This window comes from Lethenteron reissneri, chromosome 40, assembly GCF_015708825.2.
Source record: "Lethenteron reissneri isolate LAM-NWPU_2019-01 chromosome 40, ASM1570882v1, whole genome shotgun sequence".
In the NCBI taxonomy this organism is placed as follows: domain Eukaryota; kingdom Metazoa; phylum Chordata; class Hyperoartia; order Petromyzontiformes; family Petromyzontidae; genus Lethenteron; species Lethenteron reissneri.
Genome location: NC_083818.1, coordinates 3,927,094 through 3,944,392, shown reverse-complemented (window position 1 = coordinate 3,944,392; position 17,299 = coordinate 3,927,094). Strand labels below are relative to the sequence as shown.

The 17,299-nt window shown below is 51.1% G+C and overlaps 1 protein-coding gene across 1 annotated transcript in view; it reads left to right on the top strand.

The window, feature by feature from the left end:
• Nucleotides 1–1,208: 1,208 nt before the first annotated feature.
• Nucleotides 1,209–17,299, top strand: part of LOC133352427 (solute carrier family 2, facilitated glucose transporter member 1-like) — a 140,581-nt gene continuing 124,490 nt past the window's right edge. The window contains exon 1 of the mRNA XM_061568061.1: nucleotides 1,209–1,359. Within this exon, the coding sequence (XP_061424045.1) occupies nucleotides 1,282–1,359 (78 nt within the window). The 5' untranslated portion in view covers nucleotides 1,209–1,281. The remainder of the gene's footprint in view (nucleotides 1,360–17,299) is intronic.

Sequence of the window (17,299 nt, the reverse complement as noted above, 5' to 3'; positions counted from 1 at the left end):
GCGCAACCCGGTGATCACGTGGTGTGGTGGTGAACGAGGGGCCAGGCACAACCCGGTGATCACGTGGGGTGGTGGTGAGGGAAGGGGCCAGGCACAACCCGGTGATCACGTGGGGTGGTGGTGAACGAGGAGCCAGGCGCAACCCGGTGATCACGTGGTGTGGTGGTGAACGAGGGGCCAGGCACAACCCGGTGATCACGTGGGGTGGTGGTGAAGGAGGAGCCAGGCACAACCCGGTGATCACGTGGGGTGGTGGTGAACGAGGAGCCAGGCGCAACCCGGTGATCACGTGGTGTGGTGGTGAACGAGGGGCCAGGCACAACCCGGTGATCACGTGGGGTGGTGGTGAAGGAGGAGCCAGGCACAACCCGGTGATCACGTGGGGTGGTGGTGAGGGAGGGGCCAGGAGCAACCCGGTGATCACGTGCTGTGGTGGTGGACGAGGGGCCAGGCACAACCCGGTGATCACGTGGGGTGGTGGTGGACGAGGAGCGAGGCTCCTCTGGGCGTGGGGAGGATCCGAGGGAGCTCCTCCTCCTCCACCGTCTCGTCGCTGCTGCTGCTGTCACAACTACTACTGGAACTGCTGCTGCTGTCACTACTACGGCTGGACACTGCTGCTACTGCTGCTGTTGCTGTCACTACTACTGCTGCTGCTGCTGTCACAACTACGGCTGGAACTGCTGCTGTTGCTGCTGTCACTACTACGGCTGGAACTGCTGCTGCTGTTTCTACTGTCACAACTACTGCTGCTACTGCTGCTGCTGTCACTACTACGGCTGGAACTGCTGCTGCTACTGCTGTTGCTGCTGTTACTATTGGTGCTGCTGTTGTTGCTGCTACTACTGCAAATACTACTGTTGCTGCTACTGCTGCTACTGTAAATACTACTGTTACGGCTACTACTGCAAATACTACTGTTGCGGCTACCACTGCAAATACTACTGTTGCCGCTACTACTCCAAATACTACTGTTCCTGCTACTGCAAATACTACTGTTGCTGCTACTACTGCAACTACTGCTGCTGCGACTGCTGCTGTTGCTACTACTGCAACTACTGCTGCTGCGACTGCTACTGTTGCTGCTACTGCTACTACTGCTGCAAGTACTGCTACGACTGCTGCTGCTTCTGCGACTGCTGCTGTTGCTGCTACTGCGACTGCTGCTGCTATCGGTGCTACTGTTGCTGCTACTGCGACTACTGCTGCTGCTGCTGTTGCTGCTACTGCGACTACTGCTGCTGCTACTACTGTCGGTGCTGCTGTTGCTGCTACCCGGAGATGAAAAGTTGCTGTGTCAGAGGAGGTCAGAATGAAGGCAGCAAACTACTGCAAGAAAGCAGCCGGAATCTATGTCAGGTGAGGAGCAGGGGACACACCAGCATAATCATCATCAGCAGCAGTATCATCATCATCAGCAGTATCATCATCAGCAGCAGCATCATCAGCAGCAGCATCAGCAGGATCATGGACACCCAAATGATCGTAATCAACAAGACCACCACGACTCTGCTCGCAATCACCAATGGCATCACAATATCATCATCAGGATCATTGCCATGTTCACGTTAATTACTTTCACCCATCATCACCACCGTTAGCACCACGACCATCATCATCACCGCCGCCATCATCACCACCATTAGCACCACGATCATCATCACCACCATAGGCACCACGATCATCATTATCATCACCACCGCCACCACCACCATCATCACCACCACCACAGCCAACTTCATCATCACGACCACCACCATCGCCACCGGCATACCAAATCATTCATTCGTGTCGGGATCATTGACGACCACAGCACAACCACAGCCGGTCCGCATCTCGCGATGTCTGTGGCTTTGTCTACTGAGTTACGTGCCATCAATGTCATGCTTGCAGTGGTGGGAGAACGCAATATGTGGCACAGTAGCGGCGATCTAATTACAATGTCCACCGACGCTCGCTTCACCAAAAACAAACCTGCGACAAAGGCTCGCTGCTAATCTCGCCAGCGAGGTTGTCTTGTCTGCTTGTGCCTCGGTGCTGGTGTTCCCCCCCCCCGGCCCCCCCTATGCAATGTCGTAGTTAGTGATGTCATATTTATATTTTATATTGTTATATTTGATATATTTATTTTTCGATTTAAAGCTTTCGCGACTGCAGGGATTCATCTTCTTGGTGCTTTCGGTAAAGTCACGTAGAAGGGAAAGAATTTAATAATAAAAATAAAACATTATAAAAAAATATAATAATTTAATAACACAATTTATTATTTTTATTTTTATTATTGTATTATTTCCCTTCTACGTGACTTTACCGAAAGAACCAAGAAGTTGATATATTTATATTTTATATATATATTTTTTACATTTTGACTACAGATCTAAATTTTGTATTTCTTGGGAGAAATGGTGTGTTTTACCACTGCCACTTTCCACGACTAATGTTGCACTTTTTAGATTCCTTACTTAGCTCACATCCTTTAAGAGATACATTTCACATGAGAAATTATATAATTTTTTTGCTAACCTTTTAATTTATTCATTCATTTCTAATCTTCATTTGCCTCTGATATATCCGTCACGGAGACGGCGTGTGGTTTGTGTTTTATTGACGAAACTCCACTCGAGAAGAGCTTCGCTCACAGGGATCCCCCAAAATAAACTCAACCCAAACTGTCGGGGCACAAACGACCGTCACGCGAACTTTGGTCAATCCTCGCAGCAGCAGCAGCAGCAGCTTTTGCCTGGCCAAGTGACAAATTACGATCACCGCATCACGCGTTTCCTGTGGCCGTCTGGAACGCTCTTCCCTCCGACATAAGAGAGCCACAGGGAGCTCTGCACTTTCGAATCATCATCATCACCATCTAGATTGACGAACACGTTTCTTTGGAGCTGATTTTGTGCGTGTCTGGTTTGTTTGTCCTTCCCCCACAACCTCCGCTTAGCACGGTTGGCTACGTACGGTGCGATAGAAGTTCAACATACATTCACTATCATCATCATCTAGACCAGGTGGTGGGGAACGTCCAGCCCGTGGGCCGTATGAGGCCCCGCGAAATCATTTGGTCTAGCCCTGCCAAGGCAACCGCAGGCGGGACTCGAAATTCAATAAATCTGGGAGCAAACCTGGAAAAACAGTTGCGAGTAGCAGCAACATCATCGATACCAGCTAACATCATCAATACCAGCTAACATCATCAATACCAGCTAACATCATCAATGCCAGATACCATCATCAATGCCAGCTAACATCATCAATACCAGCTAACAACATCACACGCCTCGCCAAAGAGAAGCAGTTCCAACCATCACATTAGGGGCGAGTTAATTAAATGCTTGACCAAATATAACGGGCTAATTTTTAAGTTGATAATTTTGTATGGCCCGCGAATGATGTTATAAATATCCAAATGGCCTTTGGCAGAAACAAGGTTCCCCACCCCTGATCTCGAACACCACCAGCGTTATCGCTATAGCAACTACCACTCACTACCACCAAACAAAGACAAAGATCCCCCGTATAGCCTCCAATGGACTATCTGGGCAAGTGCTGTTAGCAAGCGCCTATGAATGCCAAGCCCGGTACACGAGAGGGTGGGTGGACAACACCACGCCCGGCCGCCTTTGTCTTTCCAGTGGTGATGTTTACACACCGCACCAGGTACTCATTTGAGGTTGAGTCGACCTAAGGGACTCCCAGGACCGGTAATCGTCACTGTGTGTTGGCCGTGAGCGGGAATCGAACTCGGGTCGCCGGGTTCGTAGCGCACCGTGTGCTCGCTGCTGCACCACCGCTCCCCACAGTGCTCGATGTTTACTGGATGTGGTGTTCCGGGCAGCGGAATATTTTTTCCTGGCGCCATGGTGGCGAGGAGATGTTAACTGCCTGGCCTGGCATACAGGAGGTCATGGGTTCGATCCCGACCCTGACACTTGCTGCTGTATATTTGGAGTTTGCGTGTCTTTCTCTCCGTGGTGAGATGTTAACTACCTCGCCTGGTATACAGGAGGTCGTGGGTTCGATCCCGACCCTGACGCCTGCTGCTGTATATTTGGAGTTTGCGTGTCTTTCTCTCCGTGGTGAAATGTTAACTACCTCGCCTGGTATTCAGGAGGTCGTGGGTTCGATCCGGCCCTGACGCCTGCTGCTGTATATTTGGAGTTTGCGTGCCTTTCTCCCTCTCCCCGTGGTGAGATGTTAACTACCTCGCCTGGTGTACAGGAGGTCGTGGGTTCGATCATGACCCTGACACCTGCTGCTGTATATTTGGAGTTTGCGTCTCTCTCTCTCTCTCCCCGTGGAGATGTTAACTCTCTTGCCTGGTGTACAGGAGGTCGTGGGTTCGATCCCGACCCTGACACCTGCTGCTGTATATTTGGAGTTTGCGTGTCTCTCTCTCTCTCTCGCTTTCTCTCCCTCCCCGTGGTCAAGTGGAATTTTCTCCGGGTCCTCCAATGTTTCCCGCCACATTGAGGTGTTTCCCTCCACATTTAGACTCGACAACGTGACGCGTTTAGAGAGTATTTGGCTGCTGTCAATTTCCACGTAATGATGAACCACTTAGATGGGCCATCATTCATAATATCCAGGTCGCTTCTGAACAAAAGAGATATTTGTAGCTCAGTGTAAATAAAATCACGAATACAAGTTAAATTACAAAAACAAGTTCAATAATAATAATCACAAGTAAAATATCTTCTTGTTTCTTTCGGTAAAGTCACGTAGAAGGGAAGTAATAAAACAATAAAAATAAAACATAATAACATAATATAATAATATAGTGAGAATCATTTTATTATGTTTTATTTGTATTATTTTATTACTTCCCTTCTACGTGACTTTACCGAAAGAACCAAGAAGATGAATCCCTGCAGTCACGACAAATAAAATACTAATACATTTAAGTAAAATAATAAATTTCCACACGATGATGATGATAATATACTTCGTTGAGCTAACATTCGTGATGCCCAGATCGCTTCTGAAAAACGAGGTAAGGGGGCAGGGGGGGGGGCTTTACCTGGTAAAATAAAATAAACATTGGTTCATAGTTTCCAGGTCGCTGGTTGACCAAATTCGGTAGCACGTCAAGTGGCTTAAGTCGCCAAAGCCACGATCCATAGCAAGAGGGGGAATACTCGATGTGGCATGCCGAGTTGCGGTGATGTTTTTGCTTATCTTGTCGGGGTTAGACTTTGTCTACTCGACAGACCTGCTCTCCACCTGAGGACGGCTGCTTGCGTTGTAGCCGAAACGTCGTGAGAATTATTTTATTATGTTTTATTTTTATTATTTTATTACTTCCCTTCTACGTGACTTTACCGAAAGAACCAAGAAGATGAATCCCTGCAGTCACGAAAGCTTTAAATCAAAATTTAGGATGGGGGTGTTTAATTTTTATTATTTTATTATTTCCATTCTACGTGACTTTACTGAAAGAACCAAGAAGATGAATCCCTGCTGCAGTCACGAAAGCTTTAAATCGAAATTGTCGGGGTTACTGAACCACGGCTGACTTGAATTCCGTTCGTGTCGATTCGTCGCGTCTCCCCGCGGTCGCCCGCGGGGGTCGCTTGTTTTTTGTTGTTGTGTGTGTCGTGGCGGCTTGGATGGATTGGTCCGGCCCATAGGAATGTGGAATGTCCTGCTTAAAAAAGACGGCGGGCGCCCAAGGCTCGCTCGAAGCGTCGAGGTGCGCCGAGTCGGCGAATTCTGTTCAGTGCCGGGGCAGGCAGCTGAGTGGCGAGCGTTCGTATCCGGTCCACGTGTCCCCTTCATAACAATAACACCCATAACGCAGCGTTTGTTTGGGGGGGTGCGGTAAAGGAGATTAGATCGCGTAAATATATAAATGTGTCGTTAAACCCGCCACCACCCGACACAGCCAACTAGTAAGGATTTGTCGCGTGAACAGAACGCGGCCAATTCGTTACTAGCAGAGCACTGAGCGGTTGTGTGTTGGGGAGTGTTGTGTGTTGGAGAGTGTTGTGTTGGGGAGTGTTGTGTGTTGGAGAGTGTTGTGTGTTGGAGAGTGTTGTGTGTTGGAGAGTGTTGCGTGTTGGAGAGTGTTGCGTGTTGGAGAGTGTTGCGTGTTGGAGAGTGTTGTGTGTTGGAGAGTGTTGTGTGTTGGAGAGTGTTGTGTGTTGGAGAGTGTTGCGTGTTGGAGAGTGTTGCGTGTTGGAGAGTGTTGTGTGTTGGAGAGTGTTGTGTGTTGGAGAGTGTTGTGTGTTGGAGAGTGTTGTGTGTTGGAGAGTGTTGTGTGTTGGAGAGTGTTGTGTGTTGGAGAGTGTTGCGTGTTGGAGAGTGTTGTGTGTTGGAGAGTGTTGTGTGTTGGAGAGTGTTGCGTGTTGGAGAGTGTTGCGTGTTGGAGAGTGTTGTGTGTTGGAGAGTGTTGCGTGTTGGAGAGTGTTGCGTGTTGGAGAGTGTTGCGTGTTGGAGAGTGTTGCGTGTTGGAGAGTGTTGCGTGTTGGAGAGTGTTGCGTGTTGGAGAGTTTTGTGTGTTGGAGAGTGTTGTGTGTTGGAGAGTGTTGCGTGTTGGAGAGTGTTGCGTGTTGGAGAGTGTTGCGTGTTGGAGAGTGTTGCGTGTTGGAGAGTTTTGTGTGTTGGAGAGTGTTGTGTGTTGGAGAGTGTTGCGTGTTGGAGAGTGTTGCGTGTTGGAGAGTGTTGCGTGTTGGAGAGTGTTGCGTGTTGGGGAGTGTTGCGTGTTGGGGAGTGTTGTGTGTTGGAGAGTGTTGTGTGTTGGAGAGTGTTGTGTGTTGGAGAGTGTTGTGTGTTGGAGAGTGTTGTGTGTTGGAGAGTGTTGTGTGTTGGAGAGTGTTGTGTGTTGGAGAGTGTTGCGTGTTGGAGAGTGTTGCGTGTTGGGGAGTGTTGCGTGTTGGAGAGTGTTGCGTGTTGGGGAGTGTTGCGTGTTGGAGAGTGTTGCGTGTTGGAGAGTGCTGCGTGTTGGAGAGTGTTGCGTGTTGGAGAGTGTTGTGTGTTGGAGAGTGTTTTGTTGTAAATGTTGTCGTGGATTCACTCTCCAACACACAGCCGGTTAGTGCTGTACTAGTAACGAATTTGCCGCGCGCTGTTCACGCGACAAACCCCTTACTAGTTGGCTGTGTCGGGTGGTGGCGGGTTTAACGACACATTTATATATTACGCGATCTCACCACCCCCCCCCCCACCCCAAAAAAACCCCTCTATTATTGGTGATATTGGTCGCGAAAGTCTCCTGCCGCCACGTGTTGAACACGAACAGCATCGCCCACGACATCGTGCCACTGCCGTGCCCGATACGCGTACACATGAAGCGGGCCGATGGGAACACCGCAGTGTAGGGGGTGCAAGGGGGGGGGGGGCAAGGCGGTGGTGGTGGTGGTGGCAGCGTGGTGGTGGTGGTGGTGGCAGCGTGGTGGTGGTGGCAGCGTGGTGGTGGTGGCAGCGTGGTGGTGGTGGTGGTGGCAGCGTGGTGGTGGTGGTGGCAGCGTGGTGGCGTGGTGGTGGTGGTGGTGGCAGCGTGGTGGTAGTGGCAGCGTGGTGGTGGTGGCAGCGTGGTGGTGGTGGCAGCGTGGTGGTGGTGGCAGCGTGGTGGTGGTGGCAGCGTGGTGGTGGTGGTGGCAGCGTGGTGGTGGTGGTGGCAGCGTGGTGGTGGTGGCAGCGTGGTGGTGGTGGTGGCAGCGTGGTGGTGGTGGTGGTGGTGGCAGCGTGGTGGTGGTGGTGGTGGTGGCAGCGTGGTGGTGGTGGTGGTGGCAGCGTGGTGGTGGTGGTGGCAGCGTGGTGGTGGCAGCGTGGTGGTGGTGGTGGTGGCAGCGTGGTGGTGGTGGTGGCAGCGTGGTGGTGGTGGTGGCAGCGTGGTGGTGGTGGTGGCAGCGTGGTGGTGGTGGCAGCGTGGTGGTGGTGGTGGTGGTGGCAGCGTGGTGGTGGTGGTGGTGGCAGCGTGGTGGTGGTGGTGGTGGCAGCGTGGTGGTGTAGCACCACGGCAAGAAGAGATGTCTTGAGTTGCATTCCCGACTCGGGAGCTTATCTACTACGCGTGCGGAGTTCGTATGTCATTCACTCCCACCCCTCTAGTCCTGCAGAGTGTGTGAGAGAGAGTGAGTGAGTTACATTCAGAAATCACCACTCGGTGCTCGCTTATAGCACTTGCCCCAACAGTCTGTTGAGGCTATACGGGGGACCTTTGTCTTTGAGTGTATGTGTGTGTGTGGGGAGCGGTGGTGTAGCGGTTAGCGCGCTGCGCTACGAACCTGGCGATTCCAGTTTGATTCGAGCTCACGGCCAACACCAGTGACGATTATCCGAACCGGTCTTGCGCCTCCCCTAGGTCGACTCAGCCTCAAATGAGTACCCGGTGCGGTGTGTAAGCATCGCCACTCGGGAGGCGCGGTGCTGGCCACCCACCCCCTCGTGTGCCGTGCCTTCATAGATGATCGCTAACAGCACTTGCCCCAAAAAGTACGTGAAGGCTATACGGGGGATATTTGTCTCGTGAGAAGGGGAGCAGTGGCGCAGTGGTTAGCGCACCGCGTTTCTAACCAGGCGGTGACACATTTCTGAACCGGTCATGGGACCTCCCCTAAGTCGACTCAACCTTAAATGAGGTTCGTGGGTTCGATCCCGGACCCAGATGGCCTGCTGTATAATTGGAGTCTGCGTCTCTCTGTCTCTCTCTCTCTCCCGTGGTCGCGTGGATTTTCCCTCTGCGTTTGGAGGGTTTGTCTGCTGCTGTAATTGTCTTACGCGGTGATGATGATTATGATAAGCCAATTCGTTGAGCTATCATTTGTGATCGCCAGGTCGGCTTCTATATTACTCAGCGGGGCCTTGCCTGGTCAAATTACTCAAAGAGTTTATTGGAAAGCGTTATAACGAATCGGCGTTGTAACGGGGTTCGCGCTAAGCGAGGTCTGCCAGTAAACTGCACTCCACACAGACACCACCACCCCCCACTCTGTGCCCCCCCTCTCCCCCCCCCCCCCCGTGTGAACCCCGCCCCCCCACTACCCCCCCCCCCCCCCCCCCCGGCGCAGAGAGCACTTTGACGGCTCCTCGCTAAATTGTAATCGCGTTTGAGGCCCGGGCAACAGGGGGTTCGGGGAAGCCAACAGGGCACCAGATACAGTCGATGCAGAAAATATCATCATCAGCAGCATCATCATCAGCATCATCATCGGCATCAGCAGCAGCAGCATCATCAGCAGCATCATCATCAGCAGCATCATCATCAGCAGCATCATCATCAGCAGCATCATCATCATCAGCATCATCATCATCATCAGCATCATCATCAGCAGCATCATCAGCAGCAGTAGCAGCAGCAGCAGCAACACCACCATCATCATAATCAGCAGCAGCATCATCATCAGCATCAGCAGAAGCAGTAATAGCAGCAACAGCATCATCAGCAGCATCCTCATCAGCAGCATCATCAGCAGCAGCATCAGTAACACCACCATCATCAACAGCCTCATAATAATCAGCAGCATCATCATAATCAGCAGCATCATCATCAGCAGCAGCATCATCATCATAATCAACAGCATCATCATCAGCAGCAGCCTTATCATAATCATCAGCAGCCTTATCATAATCATCAGCAGCATCATCATAATCAGCAGCATCATCATCATCACCATCAACAGCAGCATCAGCAGCCTTATCATAATCATCAGCATCGTCATTATAATCAGCAGCATCATCAGCAGCAGCATCATCAGTATTCCGTTATCAGCAGCAGAAGAAATTTGATAATTATTGGAGCCGTCATCAGCATCATCAGCATCATCAGCATGACTTTCATCATCAATATCAGCAGCAGACGCAACTGCATCATCATTGTCATAAAGATCAGTATCAGCAGCAAACAAATACAAAGATCCCCCGTATAGCTTTAACAGACTGTTGGGGCAGGTGGTGTTAGCGCATAGTACATATGAAGGTAGACACAGCACACGAGGGGGTAGGTGGCCAACACCACGCCCGGCCGCCTTTGTCTCTCTAGTGGCGATGTTTACACATCGCACCAGATACTCATTTGAGGCTGAGTCGACCCAGGGGAGGCCCTGGACCGATTCAGATAATCGTCACTGATGATGGCCATGAGCGGGAATCGAACTCAGGTCGCCAGGTTCGTAGCGCAGCGCGCTAACCGCTACACACACACCTACACACACACAAAATACAAAGATCCCCCGTATAGCCTTAACAGACTGTAGGGGCAAGTGCTGTTAGCGAGCACCTATGAAGGCCGGAACGGTACACGAGGGGGTGTGTGGCCAGCACCACGCCCGACCGCCTTTGTCTCCCCAGTGGCGATGTTTACACACCGCACCAGGTACTCATTTCAGGCTGAGTCGACCGAGGGGAGACCCAGGACCGGTTCAGATAATCGTCACCGGTGTTGGCCGTGAGCGGGAATCGAACCCGGGTCGCCAGGTTCATAGTGCAGCGCGATAACCGCTACACCACCGCTCCCCACATACACCTACACACACACACACACCTACACACACACACACCTACACACACACACCTATACACACACACCTACACACACACACCCATACACACCTACACACACACCCCTACACACACACCCTACACACACACCCCTACACACCTCCACACACCTCCACACACCTCCACACACCTACAAAGACAAAGATCCCCTGTATAGCCTTAACAGACTGTAGGGGCAAATGCTGTTAGCACTACACACACACCTACACACACACCCCTACACACACACCCCTACACACACACACACACCTACACACACACCCTACACACACACCCCTACACACACACACCTACACACACACACCTACACACACACACCTACACACACACCTACACACACACCTACACACACTTACACAAAGATCCCCCGTATAGCCTTAACAGACTGTAGGGGCAAGTGCTGTTAGCGAGCACCTATGAAGGCCGGAACGGTACACCTACACACACACCTACACACACACACCTACACACACACACACCTACACACACACCTACACACACACCTACACACACACCTACACACACACCTACACACACACCTACACACGTATTGTAAACCAGCTTCTCAGGTAACGCATGGGTGGAGATAGAGCTCCTTAGCTCCGTGTCTCGCCTTACCTCGCTCACACAAATTGAGGTCGTCAGATGCAACCAGACACCGTGTAAGGGCTCCCACCCTGACAACAACAACAACAACATCGCCACGCGCGCCGTGTTAGCGAGCACCTATTAACCGCGTGCGAGGGAGTCGTGGTGGTGATTGAATGGGGGCGGTAGAGTAGCGTAGTTAGAGCTACGAACCCAGCGACCCGAGTTCGCTTCCCGCTCACGGACACCTACGCCGGTGACGATTATCTGAACAGGTCCTGGGGCCTACCCCTAGGTCGACTCAGCCTCAAATGACTACCTGTCGCGGTGTGTAAACATCATCGCCACTGGGAAAGACAAAGGCGGCCGGGCGTGCTGTTGGCGATCCCCACCCCTTCGTGTGCCGTGCCGGCTCGCTAACAGCACTTGCCCCAGCAGTGTGTCGAGGCTACGGGGGGCATCTTTGTCTTTGGTGGTGAATGACAGAGGCCCGCAGCTAATGCACCACAGTCATTCTGCTCACACGCCGCCGGCCTCTGCTGTCGCTGCTACTCGACATCTTTGTACGTACGTGAGTTTGTTGAACTTCTTTCGCACCGTACGCGGCCAACCGTGCTAATCGGAGGTGCCGGGGAAGGACCACAAACACTGAACACCACCACCACCACCACAACAACAACAAGCAGCAGCATTGGAACCTCCTTTGCCAGTAGCAAAATATGATCATTGTTTTTTTTACCCTTTTATCTGGCAACAAAACTGACACCTTTTTTTTAACAAGGAGTCATGTTTGCATAGACCACAATACCTCCAAAAAAACACACAACTCTGATAATGTATGCACTGTCCTTGAAATTGATTGGTCCACACCCGAGACAGCTTTTCTTAGAGCCTAGTCTCACATGGTGTTGGACCAGATGACGCCAAAAGGCGCACAACTCAAAGACAATGCACCATCAGAGTACGAGAGCTCGGGGTAAGCATTTACACCATTGGAACCTCCTTTGAGACTAGGCTCGAAGAAAAGCTGCCTCGGGTATGGAGCAATCAATTTCAAGGACAGTGCATACATTATCAGAGTTGTGTTTTTTGTTTGCATTCCGACCGCAGGTATTGTGGTCAATGCAAACATGACTCCTTGTAAAAAAGGTGTCAGTTTTGTTGCCAGATAGAAGGGTAAAAAAACAATTAACAAGCAGCGGTTCTAAAGAAATGAGATTGTCAATCTCGATGATGATTTAAAAGTGCGTCATAGCTCCCAGGGGCTTTGTTTCGATAGCTGAGCCAAAATCTGCTGCTGCCGCTGCTGCTGCTGCTGCTATTGCTGCTGACGCTGCTGCTGCTGTTGTTGCTGTTGCTGCTGACGCTGCTGCTGTTGTTGCTGCTGCTGTTGTTGCTGCTGCTGCTTTTGCTGCTGCTGCTGCCGCTGCTGCTGTTGCTGCTGACGCTGCTGCTGCTGTTGCTGCTGTTGCTGCTGCTGCTGTTGTTGCTGTTGCTGCTGTTGCTGCCGCTGCTGCCGCTGATGCTGCTGCTGCTGCCGCTGATGCTGCTGCTGCTACTGCTGCGAGGATGACCGGAGTTTGCGTGATGGTGGTCTATGCGCCTTCACATTACTATTCATAGTCGCGGCCACGGATGGACAGTGTGTGTGTTGAACTTCTTTCACACCGTACGTAGCAAACCGTGCTACTCGGAGGTGTGCGGGGAAGGACAACAAACTAAACACAACAAGCAGTTCTAGAGAAATGAGTTGTCAATCTCGATGATTTAGACGTGCATTGCTGCTCGGATTGATGCCTCCTCCTTCGTAAGGATATCTGTGCGATTCTATGGGTCTCTGTGCGAGTCTATGGGTCTCAATGTGAGTCTGTGGGTCTCAATGTGAGTCTGTGGGTCTCAATGTGAGTCTGTGGGTCTCAATGTGAGTCTATGGGTCTCAATGTGAGTCTATGGGTCTCAATGTGAGTCTATGGGTATCAATGTGAGTCTGTGGGTCTCTATGTGAGTCTGTGGGTCTCAATGTGAGTCTATGGGTCTCATTGTGAGTCTGTGGGTCTCTGTGTGAGTCTATCGGTCTCTGTGTGAGTCTATGGGTCTCTGTGTGAGTCTGTGGGTCTCAATGTGAGTCTGTGGGTCTCAATGTGAGTCTATGGGTCTCAATGTGAGTCTATGGGTCTCAATGTGAGTCTGTGGGTCTCAATGTGAGTCTATGGGTCTCAATGTGAGTCTATGGGTCTCAATGTGAGTCTATGGGTATCAATGTGAGTCTGTGGGTCTCTATGTGAGTCTGTGGGTCTCAATGTGAGTCTATGGGTCTCATTGTGAGTCTGTGGGTCTCTGTGTGAGTCTATCGGTCTCTGTGTGAGTCTATGGGTCTCTGTGTGAGTCTGTGGGTCTCAATGTGAGTCTGTGGGTCTCAATGTGAGTCTATGGATCTCAATGTGAGTCTATGGGTCTCAATGTGAGTCTGTGGGTCTCAATGTGAGTCTATGGGTCTCAATGTGAGTCTATGGGTCTCAATGTGAGTCTATGGGTCTCGATGTGAGTCTGTGGGTCTCTATGTGAGTCTGTGGGTCTCAATGTGAGTCTGTGGGTCTCTGTGTGAGTCTATCGGTCTCTGTGTGAGTCTATGGGTCTCTGTGTGAGTCTGTGGGTCTCATTGTGAGTCTGTGGGTTTCAATGTGAGTCTATGGGTCTCAATGTGAGTCTATGGGTTCAATGTGAGTCTGTGGGTGTCAATGTGAGTCTATGGGTTCAATGTGAGTCTATGGGTCTCAATGTGAGTCTGTGGGATCAATGTGAGTCTGTGGGTCTCTATGTGAGTCTATGGGTCTCATTGTGAGTCTGTGGGTCTCTGTGTGAGTCTATCGGTCTCTGTGTGAGTCTATGGGTCTCTGTGTGAGTCTGTGGGTCTCAATGTGAGTCTGTGGGTCTCAATGTGAGTCTATGGGTCTCAATGTGAGTCTATGGGTCTCAATGTGAGTCTGTGGGTCTCAATGTGAGTCTATGGGTCTCAATGTGAGTCTATGGGTCTCAATGTGAGTCTGTGGGTCTCTATGTGAGTCTGTGGGTCTCAATGTGAGTCTATGGGTCTCAATGTGAGTCTGTGGGTCTCTGTGTGAGTCTATCGGTCTCTGTGTGAGTCTATGGGTCTCTGTGTGAGTCTATGGGTCTCATTGTGAGTCTGTGGGTCTCTGTGTGAGTCTATCGGTCTCTGTGTGAGTCTATGGGTCTCTGTGTGAGTCTGTGGGTCTCAATGTGAGTCTGTGGGTCTCAATATGAGTCTATGGGTCTCAATGTGAGTCTATGGGTCTCAATGTGAGTCTGTGGGTCTCAATGTGAGTCTATGGGTCTCAATGTGAGTCTATGGGTCTCAATGTGAGTCTGTGGGTCTCAATGTGAGTCTGTGGGTCTCTATGTGAGTCTGTGGGTCTCAATGTGAGTCTATGGGTCTCAATGTGAGTCTGTGGGTCTCTGTGTGAGTCTATCGGTCTCTGTGTGAGTCTATGGGTCTCTGTGTGAGTCTGTGGGTCTCAATGTGAGTCTGTGGGTCTCAATGTGAGTCTATGGGTCTCAATGTGAGTCTATGGGTCTCAATGTGAGTCTATGGGTCTCAATGTGAGTCTGTGGGTCTCAATGTGAGTCTATGGGTCTCAATGTGAGTCTATGGGTCTCAATGTGAGTCTGTGGGTCTTTATGTGAGTCTGTGGGTCTCAATGTGAGTCTATGGGTCTCTATGTGAGTCTGTGGGGTCTCAATGTAAGTCTATGGGTCTAATGTGAGTCTATGGGTCTCTATGTGAGTCTATGGGTCTCAATATGAGTCTGTGGGTCTCTATGTGAGTCTGTGGGTCTCAATGTGAGTCTGTGGGTCTCAATGTGAGTCTGTGGGTCTCAATGTGAGTCTGTGGGTCTCAATGTGAGTCTATGGGTCTCTATGTGAGTCTATGGGTCTCTATGTGAGTCTGTGGGTCTCAATGTGAGTCTGTGGGTCTCTATGTGAGTCTGTGGGTCTCTATGTGAGTCTATGGGTCTCAATGTGAGTCTGTGGGTCTCAATGTGAGTCTGTGGGTCTCAATGTGAGTCTGTGGGTCTCTATGTGAGTCTATGGGTCTCTATGTGAGTCTATGGGTCTCTATGTGAGTCTGTGGGTCTCTATGTGAGTCTGTGGGTCTCTATGTGAGTCTATGGGTCTCTATTTGAGTCTATGGGTCTCAATGTGAGTCTGTGGGTCTCAATGTGAGTCTGTGGGTCTCAATGTGAGTCTGTGGGTCTCTATGTGAGTCTATGGGTCTCTATGTGAGTCTATGGGTCTCAATGTGAGTCTGTGGGTCTCAATGTGAGTCTGTGGGTCTCAATGTGAGTCGGTGGGTCTCAATGTGAGTCTATGGGTCTCTATGTGAGTCTATGGGTCTAATGTGAGTCTATGGGTCTCAATTGAGTCTATGGGTTTCAATGTTAGTCTATGGGTCTAATGTGAGTCTATGGGTCTAATGTTGAGTCTATGGGTCTCAATGTGAGTCTGGTGGGTCTCAATGTGAGTCTATGGGTCTCAATGTGAGTCTATGGGTCTCTATGTGAGTCTATGGGTCTCCGATGTGAGTATGTGCGTCTCTATGTGAGTCTATGGGTCTCAATGTGAGTCTGTGGGTCTCAAGGTGAGTCTATGGGTCTCAATGTGAGTCTATGGGTCTCTGTGTGCGTCTATGGGTCTCTGTGTGAGTCTGTGGTCTCTGTGTGAGTCTGTGGGTCTCTGTGTGAGTCTGTGGGTCTCAATGTGAGTCCTGTGGGTCTCAGTGTACGTTTGTGGGGTCTCTGTGTGAGTTTGTTGGTCTCTGTGTGAGTCTATGAGCATCAATGTGAGTCTGTGGGTCTCTGTGTGAGTTTCTGGGTCTCTGTATGAGTATGTGGTTCTCTGTGTGAGTCTATGGGTCTCTGTGTGAGTCTGTGGGTCTCTGTGTGTGTCTGTGGGTCTCTGTGTGAGTCTATGGGTCTCGGTGTGAGTTTTGTGGGTCTCTGTGTGTCTGTGGGTCTCTGTGTGAGTTTGTGGGTCTATGCGTGAGTCTATGGGTCTCTGTGTGAGTTTGTGGGTCTATGCGTGAGTCTATGGGTCTCTGTGTGAGTTTGTGGGTCTATGCGTGAGTTTGTGGGTCTATGCGTGAGTCTATGGGTCTCTGTGTGAGTTTGTGGGTCTATGTGTGAGTTTTGTGGGTCTCTATGTGAGTTTGTGGGTCTCTGTGTGTCTGTGGGTCTCTGTGTGAGTTTGTGGGTCTATGCGTGAGTCTATGGGTCTCTGTGTGAGTTTGTGGGTCTATGTGTGAGTTTGTGGGTCTATGCGTGAGTCTATGGGTCTCTACTTCTCTATCTGCCTCTACGTATCTCTGTGTATATCGCTACGTGTTTCCACAAGCCTCTGCGTATCCCCTCGTATCTCTGTGCATCTTCCGTGTATCTCTACGTGTCTCCTACGGGTCTCTTTCGTACGGACGAGCGTTCCAGACGGCCGCGAAAGCGCGTGCAATGGCCACCGCGCGCGCGCACGTGCACGCATAAAGACAAAGGTCCCCCCTATAGCCTTGAAGGGACTGTGAGAGCAAGTGCTGTTAGTGAGCACCTATTAAGGCGCACAAGGTACTCAGGGTGATGGCCCCGGCCGGTTCAGATATTCGTGAGCGGGGGAATTTTACTCGGCGGCATCGCAGCGAAGTGCGCTAACCGCTGCGCCACCACTCCCCCATATACGAGACAAGCAAATGTCCCGTGTAGCCTTAACATATTCTTGAGGCAAGTGCTGTTAGCGAATAGCAACAATGAAGGCCGGCACGGCACACGAGGGGCTGGGTGGCCAGCACCGCTGCTGCCCGAGTGGTACCAGGTACTCATTTGAGGCTGAGTCGACCTGGGGGTAGGCCCAGGTCCGGTTCAATTATTGTTGCCACTGCCACTGCTCGTGAGTGGGAATCGAACTCGTTGCGAAGTGCGCTCACCACTGCGCCACCGCTCCACGAGACAATTATCGTCGCCCCCGACCCCCCATCGCTTTAGCAGACTTTCTTGGGGGGGGAAACTCATCCGCACGTGAACGCGCGTGAACGCCCAAGGGTCCGGTGACAGCCCCCGCGGCCTGTAACACACGCCCGCTCGCCCGCCCGGTTCACCTCCGAGTGCAGGGTTCACCACCCCGAGAGAAAGTCTGCCTGGTCTCTCACCCC